We start from the raw sequence: 17065 nt of genomic DNA, 5'->3' as shown, positions 1-17065 counted from the left end.
TTCATAAATGGAACTGGTCTATATGAAATTGAGGTTTGATTTATTATGATTACTATTTCAATTTTAGGGGGTGATTTCTATGAAAATTGTTTGGTCTGATTTTTACACCTTATTTCAAAGAAATAGAAATTCTGAAATCTTATTTAACTCTTGCTTTTTAATGAGCACATGGCTAATTTGGTGGGCATTGGTGGGCAAAGTAGTATCTTCATTTAAAAAAAAAAAGGGTTTTCTTCAAATGCCCCCCTCAAATTGTCCAAATATACAAATGCCCCTTGAACTTTCACTAATTTCAAATGCACCCATACTTTCTAAACTATGTAACACTCTAGTCCTCCCAGTTAGTCTGGGACGTAATGTTCTAACGTCTGACATTTTTTGAACATGATTAGACCATTCTGCCTTTGATAGGATAAAGTGACAAAAATGCCCTTACCTTGAAAAACAAAAGAAAGAAAGATAAAAAGAAAAAAACCTGCAACTCATCTTCCCCAAATCTCTGTAATTTTTCTCATTTTTTCAAACCCTAAACGATTTGGTGTTGGCCAAACAACGGTCCAGGGGTCAAACCATGGTTCCCTAGGAAGACCAAGATATTTATCTTTAGGGTTTTACACGCCCTGGGTTAGCCCATGGTGTCCCATGGGTGCCCCATTTTAATTTTAGGGTTTTCCATTGTCGCCCACGGGAACCCTGGTGCATCCCTATTAGGGTTTCTCCTTCCCTATTGCATTCCATAAAATTAATTATCACAATAGGGACGGAGAAACTCGTCTCTAGTCCATCACATGGCAAGAGGGATCCATCCCATACTCGAATGCGTAGCGGAAAATAATCGATTCGAGTTTCTTTCGCATCCCATAAATATTAATAATCAATGAACAGAAGGAATTAATAAAGAATTGCTAACCTGGTGAGCCTCAAGTGTTGCTCCTCCAATAGACAGTAGTTCTTCCTCCAATGAGCGCTCCAAGCAAACAGATCTGAACCTCCAATGGTGCTACCAAGGTTCTACACGCCAATCCCAGATGCCCTCAAACTCCTCAACACAGATCTAGGGTTTCACAAACCCTAACTCTCAAACACAGGTGAGAGAAGCAAGAAGAAGAAGAGAGATCACAAGAGGGAGAGAGAGAAACAAAAAACGTAGGAGAGAGAATGTCTGCTCCAAAAACGTGGAGAGCCTCTTCTTCTGCGTTTTATGGTCCCCTATTTATAATAATAGGGTTTAATTAAATTCTAGATAGGTTTAATAGAGCCCTAGTGAGAGTCTGACTCTCTCTCTCTCAGTCTGGCAGTTCTGTTTAAACTCAAAGTGCTACACAGGTGAAGAAGCAGAATCTAATAGGGAAAGTATTAATTAGATTCTTTATTTAATTATTAATGGATAATTACAATTAGCATCAAATCCATTAATTAAATAAAGAGTCAATTAAATTAGCAAATTCCAAATAACTCCCTATATGATAACAATTTATCATATACAACCCCCCCCACTAATCAACACCATCATTATGGAATCTAGGGCATGTACACATGTACTGCCAAACCCCAATCCATAGTACATGTCCATGTAAGAGCGTCTGTGCATCCGATTGGGTCCCGCAAAACTCGATAAAACACTTTATTTGAAATAACTATAAATAATGTATCATTTTATGTAAAATAAATTTTGCAAAACCATTCCCAAAACGGTACTGGATCCAGATTCTGATCCGACCATGCACAGACAGTCTCTATCTTGGTGTTCCCCAATCGGGCAATGGTGACCGTGTTGGATAACTCCTTCACTCACAAAGTGTTCACGCATTCCCAGAACACCGGCTTTGACTCACTTGAGTCTCAGTCATTGATGAACCAAAGAATGCGATCACACTTTGCAGTGACATGGTTCCCTTAGGTACAGGGTGTCGGTGACACATGTCTATCCTTCCTACATCTGGCAGTAATACATGAGGGAATCGACAAAGTAGATTCTTCGCCAATGCACACATCAAACATGTGAGCACTCGCATTCCTACCCTGACATCACATGTCTAGGCATACCCAATGCGACGACCATATGATAAGGGTGCCCAGCCCAAACCCTAGTCGTGATTACCATTTTAAGTATAACTTATGGACACATAATGCTCAAAAAGTTTATATCACATGTAACAATATTAAACTAAAATATATAAATGTTCAATACAAAGGTGAACCGGGTTGAACCGGACTGAACCGGATTTGATGGACACACACTTGTCCAACATTTGGGGAAGATGAGTTGCAGGTGTTAAGGACTTCACGCGACTGAATCTGATTCTCTCATCACAGGTTTTTATTGGGTTCCTTCTCTTTGGCTTTATTAGCTTGAGTATGCATCAGTACAACATGCTCAAACCGATAGTTTGAGAACATTTTACTCAATGACCAGGAGATCGGCAATTAAAATACTGCTTCACATGTAAGCTATTTTCGTTAAAACAAGTATATAATAATCGCAAAATTTTTTTTTTTATTTTCTTCCAATTCCAGACTAAAATAAGGCACAATCAAAGCAAGAATCAAAAGAAAACTATGGTGGCCTCAGAAGCCATTGAACCTAAAACTACAAAGCAATATAGAATGTGCCCTTTTACCAAAACAGGGGAACTCACTACAAAAGTGGCAGCTCGTATTTTGGATGAGGCATCTCCTGTGGATCCTTTTAAACCAATCTGGAAACTAATTTGGACACTCAAGATCCATACAAAATTCAAACTTTTCCTATGGAAAATACTCTGGAATGGATTAGGGACAAGATCAGCCTTAGCACAGTTCCTACCCATCTCAGATCATTGTCTGTTTTGTAAATCACAAACTGAAACACCTTGTCACCTCCTCTTCTCTGTGATTTCTCCAGACATATCTGGTCTGCTGGACCATTGGGCTTACGCACTGAAAGCCTAATGACAAACTCTTTCATTTAACTCTTCCACTCCTTCCATACCACACCCCCTTGGCCATCGTTCGATCTAAAACTTGTTCTGTCCAACTTCTCTATCACGAATTACTTCCTTCGGTCTGAAAGGAATCGCTGTTGGGCCTCTCAGTCCAACCCAAATCCTGATTCCATCATTAAGAATATCCAACGATGGATTGTTGAGCTAAAGCTTTTCAATGCACCCATGAACGACCTTACTCTTCACCCTAACCCCTCTCAGGCTACTCCCACTATCAATGATATCCTTGACCTTACCTCCCCTGATTCATTGACTATAATTTGCGATGGTAGTAATTAAAAAGAAACAGGGGGGGGATGCAGGATGGGCAGCAATCATATTTCTCAACAAACAGTTTTTATGTTCTTGCTCTGGTTTTGGTCATGCAGGCTAAGGTCAGGAAGTAGAAGCAAAAGGACTAGTAATCGGTCTTCAGCCAGCAGATAGGAGCAGAACGCAACACCATGCTCAACGTCTGGACTGACTGTACGGATTTGATCCAATGGCTCACTCTGAACACAATGCAATGGCCGTGGGAGATCTTTACCATTTTGTGGGACATAAAAAACCTTTTAATTTCTTTTCCTAATTTCTGTATATCTAAACAACAAAGATGTTTTATTCAGCTTACTAATGATTTGGCCATCAAAGCCAGATCAACTAAGAAAACTATGTATTTGTCTGACATTTCTCTCCAATAATTAATATTATTGTCTCTGTTTATCAAAAAATATATATATATATATATATAGAATGAAAATTAAAGATAGATAAAACAAATAAAGTTCCCACCTCATAGGTGCTCCAACCTAACATCACTTCGAGATCCTCTAACCAGCACTTAAGACATACATGATTGTTCGATCTGATCTCAAGTTTCTCACAGAAAAAGAATAGATAATTTCTTCCGTCAGGCTATCAATTAGCAGGAACTTCGATCAACGGAGCTCTCTTTGCTTCATCAATAGGACTAAGAGTTCACAAGAATCCAACTCTTGAAAACGAATCACTGATAACAGAGACTCCACAGCACGACTCACCGGAAAACCAGTAATAAAGCTGAAGAGTAACCAGATTACCAGAGCAACTTGTAACTGGAAGCCGCTTAAGGGAAAGATTGCAGATTTGGGGGGGATGACTTTCAGGTTTTTTTTAAAAAACCAAATAAGGGCATTTTTGTCGTTTCACCCAACAAAATATTCTAACCATGTTCAAAAAATGCCAAACGTTAAAACATAACGTCCCAAACGGTTACGAAAGTAGGGGTGCATTAGATTTAGTAAAAATTTAGGGTGGCATTTGTACGTTTGGATAATTTGAGGGAGGCATTTGAAAAAAACCTAAAAATAAAACAACAACCTTCTTCTTCTTCTCGTAATGGTCTCACACTTTCACCACTACCCCACCACCGCCACCACCAATACCCTATCACTGCCACCACTTCCACGCTACCCCCACCCCCACCACCACCACCCTTTCGTAAAAAAATATAGCGAATATATACTTAGAAATTGAATTACCAAATGAATTTTTTTATTCTAGAAATATTTCATATTAATATAATCAAAATAATTTCAATTTTTTAACAAAAAAATCTATTTGTTGACTATTTCATAAAATCAATACAAAATTGAAATGAAAATCATACCAAATCTAGCCTGAAATGTGATTCCTTCCAACTAGTGGCTTCAAAAAATGTTTGATCAAAACTTTCTTTTCCCCATTTTTTCGGCTGGGGCTGAACCTAATCGTAGCAGGAAAGGATCAGCCATTTTTTTTATTGGATTCAAGAAAAAAAAAAACATTCATTCAATCTTCCGTGATGAAGAAGATGGTTCAAAACACTTTTTAATCGGTTGCAACTATTTCGGGTTTATGGATGAATGATTCAACATAATTGCATTTTCAGAGATCATCACTTACACAACAATTGGCCTTCCTTCATGCCTGTTGGCTTAAGTGCACCATTGCATTGCATTTGGTCTCTTTCGCGCTGTGTGCCTCCAGGCTCAATGGGATAAGAGGTGACAATAAGATGACGAAAGTCTTTTTGATTCAAGTGCGATTCCTAAAGTATCCCCTCCGAGGATTGGTAATACCAAGTAGCTAAAACCCTAAAATCATTAGTATACTTTGCGCTGCAGCCTCTAGGATGAACTGATAGTATGTCTTCGCTGGACAGATTAGATGGAAAACTGGTTAAATTAGGGTGTCCATCTCCATCCATGAGAGAATAGCTCCCCACAACCTTCCCCTGTAGCTACTTCCTGCAACTCCTCCGTTCAAAACAGTTTCAGAGAGAGATTTAAGAAGAAATAGATGTAGGAAAAAATTGGGGAAGAAATCGCTATGAATTTAAAGGCTAAAATGATAATAGTATATGTAAGGTAGGCACATACTCTTGTGAATTAGAGGTTACAATCAAGACAGACTCTGTATCCCTAAAATGGGGGAAAATGCCATCTAAACACCATCAGAAAAGTAAGACCAAATCAATCAAACAAGCTCATATCAATTCACTGGTTCTCTTTAGGCCTGAGCTCAATGCCTTGTATGATGAGACCAGACTTCCAGTTAAGAATCTTGACCTGCTTCAGACTCATCAACACCTCCCCATCTTCATCTCTTTCATCTCTTTCATTGAAGAACTCACCCATCTCTATCTCCATCCACCCATCCCCTCTTTTAATGGGTCCTTGTCCCTCCTCTCCTTCAAGCTGCTGCTCAGGATCTAAATATACAGACTTCAGTACTTCTCTCTCTTCAGAACCATCACCACTGGCCAATTTGACTGAAACTTCTGCAAGCAGATCCTCAAATCCGTATGCTTTGTCCGTGAACTTGAGCACTATGTAAGCTCCGTACATTGTGTTTGGAGAGAGCAGTCGTGTCTCCATCTTGCCACGGATTTCTAGCCAACACACCCTCAAGAGCTTGGCCACCTCTGAAAACCTGTATCAGCCAGAGATAAATCATGATTCATGAAACACTTAAAAGAGAACTCAACACATACGAATTGAGGAAGGCCATGAGTTTTGAGAGATAGAGAGAGACCTGGAATCAGGGTCGGGTCTCCATTCCCAATACCTTGGCGCATCACCCCAGATAATGGAAAGCTCTTTTGCTCCAATCATATAACATTTCTTCCCGCTGCGTTTCTCCAATGTGAAAGTCTGCAATAAAACAAGCAGTGGCGAGTGCCAACCACGGTGAGTATGGGAGGACTTAGGGTGTCAACCAGTCAGGTTCGGTTGGGTCTCACAGTGCTTAAAGCCTGCGTTGTGACCGTCTGTCTGTTTATATAATTGGGTCGGGTCTGGACGGGCTTGGTCGAGTTCAGACAGGTTATACTCGGGTGTTAAACAATGAAGAATCAGACTATGAGCCTATTTAAATCTAAACGGGCTTTAACCAGTGCATTAGAATTATATATCTAAAATAAATAATGTTGTGATATCAATTTCAAACAAATCAGACGAGTAATGACAAGAAATCGAATTCAACAATGAAACTTGAAAAGGAAATCCTACTCGAAGTAGACTCTATCGAGTGCTCAATAGAATCTGAAATAGAAGACAAATTAGAGAAAATTTTCAATTGAGTATTCTTGTGGATAGAATTGAAATAAACATCACCAATCTATCAAAATCAAATAGTCCTAGTAATTGTAATTAATCTATAAATTCTGAAATTGAAACACAGAATTTGATAGAAGACTAGATCAGACACAACCACATGGGGGAGATTCGGAGAAAGAAAGGGAGGGGAAGTTTATAAGGTAAAGAGTCAGGCTAGGTCGGACCTGGAATCGGTCAATTGCCCCATAGGCTAGGACCCCACACCGGGACCGCCCAATTACTAAACATGTCGAGCTCAAATCCAACATGTTTAGTAAACGGGCTCGGGCTTTAATCCGACGAGCTAGATTGGGTTTGCCAAGCCTGAAATTCACTATTGTAAGGACTATGGGTGGTTTCCACCTTAAACTATATTTCAAGGGTTAATGTGCGAGAAAGAACACTATCTACTCACGTTTGGCACGCAACCCTTACACACATGGTTGCACAAAATGACCACCACGTCTTTGTGGAAAAGCAAAAATCCTTGGGATCGCAGCTGTCATTTCGTGTGGCCTTTTAGACACAGAGCCACAAATTGCCTTTCCACCCCATGGAAAGAGGGAGATCCCGGGAGTGTAGCCGCCATTTTTCATTGCCCTGTGTTTAATGACTCCGGATCAGCTACCCACATGGGGACAGGTGGGGACAGCTCTGACCCCTCCATAAGGCATGGGTCCTTCACCTTAGAGGCGGGTCACACAACCCATGGATGGTTCAAATCTGTCCCCACCCGTCCCCATGTGGATAACAGATCTGAACTCGTGTTTGATGCAGGGCCACCCACCGCACGTGATGAGGTAGTGTTCTCTTCTGGTCTTTCCTGATTAATATTGTCTACATCTATACTATGTCAGACAGATTGCAATGTATAAGGGATCGTGCGAGAGCTAGAAACAGGTGTAGAGTTATCGCTACTAGCTATTCAACTCATTGAACGAGGAATTGTTGAGTATGATGATGTGGTTTTACCTTGGAGCCGTTGTCGAGGGGAAGAGGATTATCGCAGAGATGGAGAAAGAGCTCCTTCTTAGACGAGAAATTGGACAGAGACGACGGAGAAACTGATGAGGAGAGGATCTGGTGGATATCGGAGGGTAAGAATTTCTCCCACACTGAGTCAGAATTGGCCGCCGATCGAAAACCCGAAGAAACAACCGACGACCTGCACGCATCTGGAGGAGATGTGAGGGATAGAATGTTCGAAATACAACCTTCGGGGAGGGATTGCAGATCGAAGGTAATCCATTGCTGCATTGCGATCCTTTCTTCTTCTTCGTCTTCTTCTTGCTCTTCGCAATCTGTCTCGGTCACTCTCTTGGTCTTGGTTATTGGTTCCTCTGAAATAAAAGGAAAGCTCCCTCGCTAAGTTTCTTTATTCGTTTTTTTTTTTTTTTTTTTGATAAGAAAAGGTTCTTTATTCGTTGTTTCGTGATTTAGCAATTTCAACGAAAATTCATGAATAAATGCCGTCCACTGACTTCCACTGCCTTAGTTGACTGACTGTCACGTCCTTGTGGGCTCTGGCCAATGGTCATCGAGTGTGCACATTACAGGGCCTCCTCTCTCTCTATTAACAAATTTTTTTTTTTTTGAGGGTAACTCTTAACAATTCGACTCCTCTGTTAACGGCAAATCTGATTAAACTTTGTTGTCAAAAGTCAATGAGTTTATGACATGACACCACGTTGGGCATGGGACAATAGTGTAGTCTATAAGGTTTTAACAAAAAAAAAAAAAAAACATAAGATTTGATCCGGTTTTGATTGAGCTAAATTGGTATGGAGCTGATCGACTGAAAATGAATGAATCTGAAACCAAATCAATAAGGAAAGTTTCTATTTCAATTGATTTTTGTTTTATTTGCATTCAATTTATTTCAAATATGCCCTTATGTTCACTCTCATTAGCCCCACATTGATGCATGAGCTACATAGTCAGACAAAAATCTCCTCTCCTATACGTAATTGTATATAAAAAAAACAAGGTTGTTATGGTTTTTTTTTGGTGGGCTTCAATTTCTTTTCGGTTGGGTTTGATGTCGATCAGATTTTCCATGTATGGTGTGGTTTTCGGTAGGTAAAGTGCAGTCCGGTGCGATTTAGTTTTCAGCCAATTCTATATTATCCCAAATGAAGCCGACCCAATAAAGTATTGGATCGATTTGGTTTGACAGATTTAGTTTGGCTTTGCCATCCCTACATTGGGCGTGTATCTTTTCCTCATTTTGTTTGGTTTGTACAACAATTCTATTTCACTAATGAGCTGAAGTGGGCTATGCTCCAATTTTATTCAAAATTACTTGAGTTACTTTTGATTCTTCATCTTAGGTCTTTTGTTTAACACGAGTTGAAGACTGAAAAAAATCTAAAAAGGGTTGAAATCAACGAATTTTTATCCTCTTAAGTGCGATGCACTGTCTAGTGCGCCTTTAAAGTGTATCGGACGGTGCACCTCACTTGTGCATTGAATTTTTTAGGTGCACAAGTTAGATGTACCGTCCGATGCACTAGATGGTGGAACGTTCTTGAGAGGATAAAAATTCTGAAATCAACATTGTCTTACCTCATAAATGGAACTGGTTTGTATGAAATTGAAATGTTTGAGTATGCTAACATATAAAAGAAGAAAAGCATGGCATCTATTGCGTATGGAAATCTCCGATGCTTGGTTCGCCCATGGATGAGCCTGCAAGGACCAAGTGATGAGTACAAGAGAGTTGGTGTGGCTCCGGCCTAGGACTCTCTGGTGCTCAAGTTAGATCACCAGCGTAACAACGTAACAGCTAGTAAAAAGTGAGATGAGCAATAGAGCTCCATACCTTAATATTTATAGAGGGAGATGAGGCGGTTGGAGGAGTCCTAGTATGGTAAGAGTCCTAATGGGAGTGTGATTCGGTATCGTGATGAGATTGTGACTCGATTCTTATCCCATGATTCTCGGGTGGTGCTTACGTGGCACCGTGATCTCCGGTGGGGCGCTAGGGTAGCCTTCGTGGAGAGCTCGACGTAGAAGCTCGGCCTCGGCTTGCATGGCCCGAAGGTCATCATTAGTTGTGTGGACTTTGCCGCGCTATGGTGCTCCAATCGAGGCCGACCCGCATAGGCCCGGACCATGGGGTCAGTGGGCGTGCAGCTCAGCTGTGATGGGGATTTTTGGGTGAGTACTGATCTGCCGTGCAGTGCGGCCAAAGATCGACAGTAAAGCTCGGCCTACTAGGTCGGCCTCGTCGGACCCGTACATGTTAGGCTCAGCGTCTGGTTGACTTGGATGTGTCTGACGAGCTCGGCCAAGCAGTAGGGTTTATCCAGATCGGGTCGGCCTGGTCTTCCGCTTAGCTCGATTCGATTCTTGGCATGACCTCGGCTCGGCCATGTGGCCGCTTCTGATCGGTGGGATGTTTTATGCCTCATCAGCAGCTAATCACAAATTAATACATTCATCCATCCCTTCGAACAATCGAACTAGTGGCTTCACAAAATCTTTAATTAAAACTTTTTTTGGGGATTGAGAGCTTATATATATATATATATATATATATATATATATATATATATATATATATATATATAGTGGCTTCACAAAATCTTTAATTAAAACTTTTTTTTGGGATTGAGAGCTTATATATATATATATAGGGGGGGAGTGACTTGGGCAGGGGTAAGGCACCAGCTAGGAGACTCGAACTCGAAACCTCCTGGCGAGCATGGGCATGAAACGCACCACAGCTCATCATGAAGCTTCAAAAAATCTTTAATTAAAACTTTCTTTTCCGCATTGACACTGCACCTAATCAGTAGAAGGAAATGATCAGCCATTTTAATGATTCATTCTAATTGCTTTTATTAGAGATCAACAAGCACCTAAAATCCTATAATCATTGGTATACTTTGCGTTGCAGCTTCGGGGCTGAACTGTTCGTATGTCTTCGCCAGATAGATTGAATGGAAAACTGGTTAAATTAGGGTGTCCACAACCTTGCCGTGTAATTACTTCCTGCAACTCCTCCGTTCAAAACATTTTCAAAGAGAGATTCAATAAAAAAAAGGTAAATTATAGATCACCCCTTGGTTTTCAATCGAAACTCAGATCACCTGGTTTTTAAAATATTCAACTGTCCCTCTCTAAAGTAACAGTATTAACTTAAATCAAATCAAAAAATGAAATGACATATTTATCCCCTTTAGATTTAAACAATAAAACAAATAAAAATTGATTTCATTCTACGGTAAGTCCATGTCTTCTTCTCCTCTTCCCCTCTTCCATCTTGTCCAGCACCATTTTTTGTTTTTGTTGTTGATGATGGAGACCCTGCTGGCTCCCTTGTAATTTTTCCTCCTGTGAATGTTACACCCAAAGAGATTTTCAATTTAAATTCCCAAAACAGAGTTAAGCTGATCTACTTCTCCTTCACCAGTCATGAAGGAGGAAAACATATCCAGAGATTACCACGGTAAATTTGTGGATCCAAAGCATAACCCAGTTTCCAATACTTGCAGAAGAATATTAAAAACAACAAAAAATAAACAACTAGAAAAAATTACCTGGCCCTTCACTTGCTTCTAGAGCTCCAATTGGGATCCCTATCTCTGCATCAACAGAATTAATAAAACAAAATCAAGAAACGATTTTTACCAATCCAAACACATCCAGATCAAAGCTTTGACATACTAACCTACGCACAAGCTTGGTGAAAGAAACCTTTGGTTGACAAATCCATCTGAAAAATTGGGGAAAGAAACATTCGATTTACAAATCCATCTGAAATTTTGGGGAAAGAAACATTCGGTTTACAAATCCATCTGAAAAATTGGAGAAAGAAACCTTCAGTTTACAAATCCATCTAAAAAATTGGGGAAAGAAACCTTCGGTTTACAAATCCATCAACCAATAAAACCCTAAAATCAAAACATGGGTAAAAAAAACCAAAATCAGTAAGATCTGAATCCAATAATGATGAATTGATAATCTACAGTTTCTAAATCTTGATACGAAGCATATAAGCCAGGATCTTGGACCACGCGACCTCCGTCGTGAGCTCCTCTCCACGTCCCTCTAGCTCCTCGCCGTGACCACTCCGTTAATGACCTCCGCCGTGAGCTCCTCTTCGTGCGAGTTCCAGGTCATGTGAGGAAGATGAATTTGAGGTTTTTAGATTCAAGGGTAAAATAGTAACTTTACACTGACCAAGGGTAGTTTAAGGATTTAAATTTATTGAACTGACATCATCACTTAACAACATAAAACTAACTGTAGGGATTAATTTGTTATATTGAGGTCTAAACCAAAGGGTGATTTAAGTTTTTTTAAAAACTAGAAGGTGATTTGAGTTTCGATTGAAAACTAAGGGGTGATCTGTAATGTACCCATAAAAAAAAGATATAGGAAAAGAAAGGGAAAAAGAATTTTAATCTTCTCCAATTCTCTAAAGTGTGTAGTGCGACAGTTCAGTGGAAATATTGACACTTGGCAGTCAGACGTCCAACAATACCAAGCTGGTGAAGAAACAAAAAAAACTGAAAGTCAGTGAGCGACACCATGCAAGCTCCATCCACCCATCCCTTTTCTCCATGGGTCCTTATCTCAATTTGACTTAAACTTCTGCAAGCTGATTGTTGAATCCATTGGCCCAATCCGTGAACTTGAACACAATGTAAGCTCCGTACGTTGTATGAAAGAGAGAGAAAGCTGATTGTTGAATCCCTGTGCTCCATTGCTCCCCTTTCTTTTTCTTCTTCTTCTTTACCTCCTTGCTCTTCGCAGTCTATCTCGGTTGCTGTCTTGGTCTTGGGTCGTCTAAAAATAAAAGGATTTAGGAAAGCTTCATCGCTAAGGTTCTTTCTTCTTTGCCAGAATTAGCAATTTCATTATCAGAAAAAAAAAAAAAAAAATTTAAACTATTTCCCCCTGCCTGAGCAAATTACATGTACCACCCCTGTGGTTAGGGGGTGTTAGTTTTGAGATGTAGAACTGGAAAAGACTGGTTTACCTTTTTTATATCTTCAATTAAAATGAAAATTTTGTTAATACTATTTTTATGTTTATTACATCCTCAAACTTAAAATCCCTAAATCGTTTCTTCTCCTTATTCTCCTTGCAACCCCACTTGCTCCCACCCCTCTCCGATCCCACCCCATCTTTTTCTTCTTCGTGCGCATTTCTTTTTCTCCAGTAAAAGACAAGGAAATATCTACGTTGCAGCTAAAGTTTGGGCCCAGTCAGCCCAACCATTGGATGCTCATTGGGCACTCTTTGGGCGATAAGGTTCGTTGGAAAAGAACCCCAACACGGGCTGATGATGGAGATGATCTTACTCTTGCTATTCTTTTTTTTTTTATTCCTTTGTACAGTTGAGGAAGATAAAAATAAGTAAAACAGTAGAGAGCAACTCAATTACGTGCTAACACAATCACCTAAATTCCTCACATCTCCAAAAATCACAATTAGGTCCCCTATACTATACATGTACTTGTACACTCCACCTCCCAATGTAGTATGAACTGGTAAAGAAGAAAAAACCTGCTGATCAGTAGCTATCACCATGTGCAGGGACAAGTAACCCTGGGTAGTCAATCAATAAGGCCTTATTGTGATTTTTAGCCTTACGGAAGCCAAGGCCCCCATTAGATTTTGGAACACACGTCTTATCTCAAGCAATAAGAGCAGATTTTTTCTTTGATCCACAATTACCAAGCTAGAAATTTAGACAAATCGAATCACTACTACGACAAATCTTAAGAGAAAATTCAAAACAATTCATCAGGTAAGCAGGAGTAAAAGCAAGAACTGATTGTATGAAGACACTTCGCCTTACTGAAATGCACTCCACGTGCACTCTTGGCAAAGTTGATCTCCTGATCGGATAGGTTAGAAAAAGATCCAAAAAAGCCTTAATGATGAGAAGGTCTTCAGAGGTAGTTCTACAAAAGATGAAAATATCATCTGCAAAAACAAGATGAGAGATTTTTGGGGCTGACCTAGTTACCTTGATGCCATGAAACAAATTAAGATCACGATAAACAGAGAAAAGTTTAGAGAGGACCTCCATAGCAACAATAAACAAGTATGGGCTCAAGGGGCAACTTTGGTGGATACTCCTAGAGGTCTGAAAAAATTCAAAGGAACTACCATCAAGTTTAATCGAGAAAGAAGTAGAAGACAAGAGAGAAGATCATTTGATACTATTTCTCCCCAAACCCCATAAATCTAAACAAAAAGACAATCAAATTCAATTCAAGTCTATGATATGCTTTAGACATATCAATTTTTATTGCAACATAATTTTTTTTACTTTTTTTTATCTTTCAACGAGTTCCTCATGTGGGGAGAGGAGTTACCTTAAGAGGGCTAGATCCCATGTGGTGACCTCCCCACGTGGGGAGACAAAATTCCAGACAAAGTTGAAGTCAGTTGAAAGAAAAAGTGCCAGCAGGTCTGCTTCTAATGGTTTAGTCAAGCACGGAGGACCCACAATGTAGAAAATGAGAACTCACAATCAAGAGCACCGTTAGGTAGAGATGTGATGTGATTAGTTTGACCAATAAAGGAGGCGTTTGTGGATACCATCTACGATGCTTAAGTCTGAAAACTTTGTGTTCTTAAAAGTTTGATGGCGAAGGAGGATTCCAAAAGGCCAAAAGTCGGCAGAGCAACATAATACCAAAATTTCTGCTGGAGATATTTGGGTGGAGCTCAGTTTTATTTTATAGTTCAAAACAGTTCAAATTTTCTTGTTGTTTATATGGATTCGAGACTTATTTACATTTTTAATTCAATATATGTATCTACCAGGAAGGTAGAGATGTGATGTGATTAGTTAAACACAAGACGGACCGGTTTGGTTAGTTAAGATAATACTAACCAAATAGGTCAGTATAGGTAAAAAAACAAACCCCAAAATCATCATTTTAGGGTTTAGGTAGAGATGTGATGTGATTAGTTAAACACACTATATATTGTACAAACTCTTCCAACTTTAGTTTAATATATATAGACAAAAGATTTTATACACAGCTGTGTCTGCAATCGTTGAATGGGAATGAGAAATCGTATATTATACTTGATCATGTTCATCTAAAAATTAAAAGCATGACCGTGCATGTGCACGGTCGTGTATGGAAACTCTCTCCATTTATATATCTTTTTTTCCCATAAAAAAACTAGTGACTTCAGAAAATCTTTAATCAAAACTTTCTTTTCCCTATTTTTTCGGTTGTCTCACGTTGCACCTAATCAGTTGCAAGTTGCAGGAAAGGATTCAACCATTTTTTATTGGATTCAAGAGAAAAATAAATGAATTTCTCATGGAATCAACTGTGGCTTCAAAACCTTTCCCAGTCGGCTGCAACTCTTTTGGGTTTATAGATGAATGATCCATTGTAATTGCTTTTATCGGTGATCAACAAGCACCTAAAGCCCTAAAATCATTGGAATACTTTGCACTCCAGCCTCTAGGCTGAACTGTTCGTATGTCTATCCCTGACGGACTGATTAACTCAGGGTGTCCACAACAAGATTTGTAATCTCGGATCGGATTGGCCGATATCGATTGGATGGATCGTTATCAGTTGAGGCTGATTGAATCGTTCCTTGGATTGGCCGATCTAATCCGATCCTTGACTGATCTGACAAAGGTTTTCTGGATTTTTTTTTCAAAGTTTTTAAGTATTATATATATATATATATATATATGGAAAAAGTTCTGTGTCCGGGAGTGTGGCCTATGCCAGCACTCCTATGAGTCTATCTCTCTCCTCCCCATGTGCAAAGACACCTCTATTCCCCTGTTTTAAAGAGGAGAGAGATAGACACATGGGAGTGCTGGCGTAGGCCACACTCCTGTCCAAAAAACTGCTTCCCATATATATATATAATATCTTAACTAATACTAACCGATCTGATCTAGATAATATCGACTTATCCAATCCTAAGATCACAATATCCACCAACTTTGGCTGATACATGATCCGATCCATTAAAAAGACGATTTTGGGTTTTTTTTTTTACCTATCCTGACCTATTTATACCGATCTGATCCCGATCCAAAGAGGTATCGGTCATGACCAATATTGAGTCCGATACCTGGATTTGGAACCTTGGTCCACAACCTTACCGTGTAGCTACTTCCTCCAACTCCACCGTTCAAAAGAGTTTCAAAAAGAGATTCCAGAAGAAAGAGATGTATCACTATATATGAAAAGAAGGAGAAGAAATGGCTTTGAATTTACAGGCTATAAAGTAGGGGCATTGTGAATTAGGTTACAATCATATCTAAAATAAGGGAAAGTTGCCATCAATCAGAAAAGTAAGACTTCAATCAAACATGTGGATATCGATTCATCGATGGGTTCTCTTTGGGCCTGAGCTCAATGCCTTGGATGATAAGACCAGACTTCCAGTTAAGAACCTTGACCTGCTTCAGACTCATCAACACCTCCCCATCCTCATCAATTTGACTTCTTTCATTGAAGAACTCACCCATCTCTATCTCCATCCACCCATCCCCTCTCTCCATGGGTCCGTGTCCCTCCTGTCGTCCAACTTGTTCAGGATCTAAATAGACAGACTTTACTTCTCCCTCTTCTTCCTCACCACCACTACTACTGCCCAATTTGACTGAAACATTTGCAAACAGATCCTCGAATCTGTATGCCTTGTCAGTGAACTTGAGTACCATGTAAGCTCCGTACATTGTGTTTGGAGAGAGCAGTCGTGTCTCCATCTTGCCACAGATTTCTAGCCAACACACTAACAATAGTTCTGCCACTTCTGAAAACCTGTAACATGATCGAAGAGATTGAATTGAATCATGGTTCATTCATGAAACCCACACCACAAACGTTGAAGAATGCCATGACAGAGAGAGACAAAGAGAGAGAGATCGAGAGACCTGGATTCAGGGAGGGGTGACCATTTCCAAAACCATGGGGTATCAACACAGGCAATGAAAAGCTGTTTAGCTCCAATCATATAACACTTCTTCCCACTCCATTTCTCCAATGCGAAAGTCTGCAAGGAATTGTGCGAGAGCTATCGCTACTACTTATTCAAGTAATTGAACAAGGAATAGTTGAGTGTGTCTGGTGGTTTTACCTTGGAGCCGTTGTCGATGAGAAGGGGATTATCACAGAGATAGAGAAAGAGGTCTTTCTTAGACGAGAAATTCGGCAGAGACGACGGAGAAACCGACGAGGAGAGGATCTTGTGGATATCGGAGGGTAAGAACTTCTCCCACACTGAGTCAGAATTTGCCGCCGATCGAAAAATCGAAGAAACAACCGATGACCTGCACGCATCTGAAGGAGATGTGAGGGATAGAATGTTCGAAACACAACCTTCGGGAAGGGATTGCAGATCGAAGATACTTCCTTGCTCCATTTCGATCCTTTTTTCTTCTTCTTCTTCTTGCTCTTCGCAAGCTGTCTCGGTCACTCTCTTGGTCTTTGCCATCTTGGGTCCTCTGAAATAGAAGGAAGGCTTCCCCCA

At 39.9% G+C, this 17065-nt stretch overlaps 1 protein-coding gene across 6 annotated transcripts in view; it reads right to left on the bottom strand.

The window, feature by feature from the left end:
- The window catches only part of LOC122669510 (F-box protein PP2-B10-like), a 45520-nt gene that overhangs the window by 17805 nt on the left and 10650 nt on the right, over window positions 1-17065 (bottom strand). The window contains exons 2-4 of one of the 6 annotated variants that reach the window (XM_043866291.1): window positions 16673-16914; window positions 16470-16588; window positions 5733-5915 (exon numbers count right to left, since the gene is read on the bottom strand). In XM_043866291.1, coding sequence (XP_043722226.1) covers window positions 5733-5915; window positions 16470-16549 — 263 coding nt within the window. In that variant the 5' untranslated portion in view covers window positions 16550-16588; window positions 16673-16914. Of the gene's footprint in view, window positions 1-5732; window positions 5916-6017; window positions 6137-7552; window positions 7862-16469; window positions 16589-16672; window positions 17014-17065 lie in introns of those variants that run through there. The other 5 variants (XM_043866284.1, XM_043866285.1, XM_043866288.1 and 2 more) reach the window with 5 other exon arrangements.

This window comes from Telopea speciosissima, chromosome 7 (genome assembly GCF_018873765.1).
Source record: "Telopea speciosissima isolate NSW1024214 ecotype Mountain lineage chromosome 7, Tspe_v1, whole genome shotgun sequence".
Taxonomy (NCBI): Eukaryota; Viridiplantae; Streptophyta; class Magnoliopsida; order Proteales; family Proteaceae; genus Telopea; species Telopea speciosissima.
The sequence above is the reverse complement of the archived record's forward strand: the minus strand, read 5'-3'. Positions and strand labels throughout refer to the sequence as shown.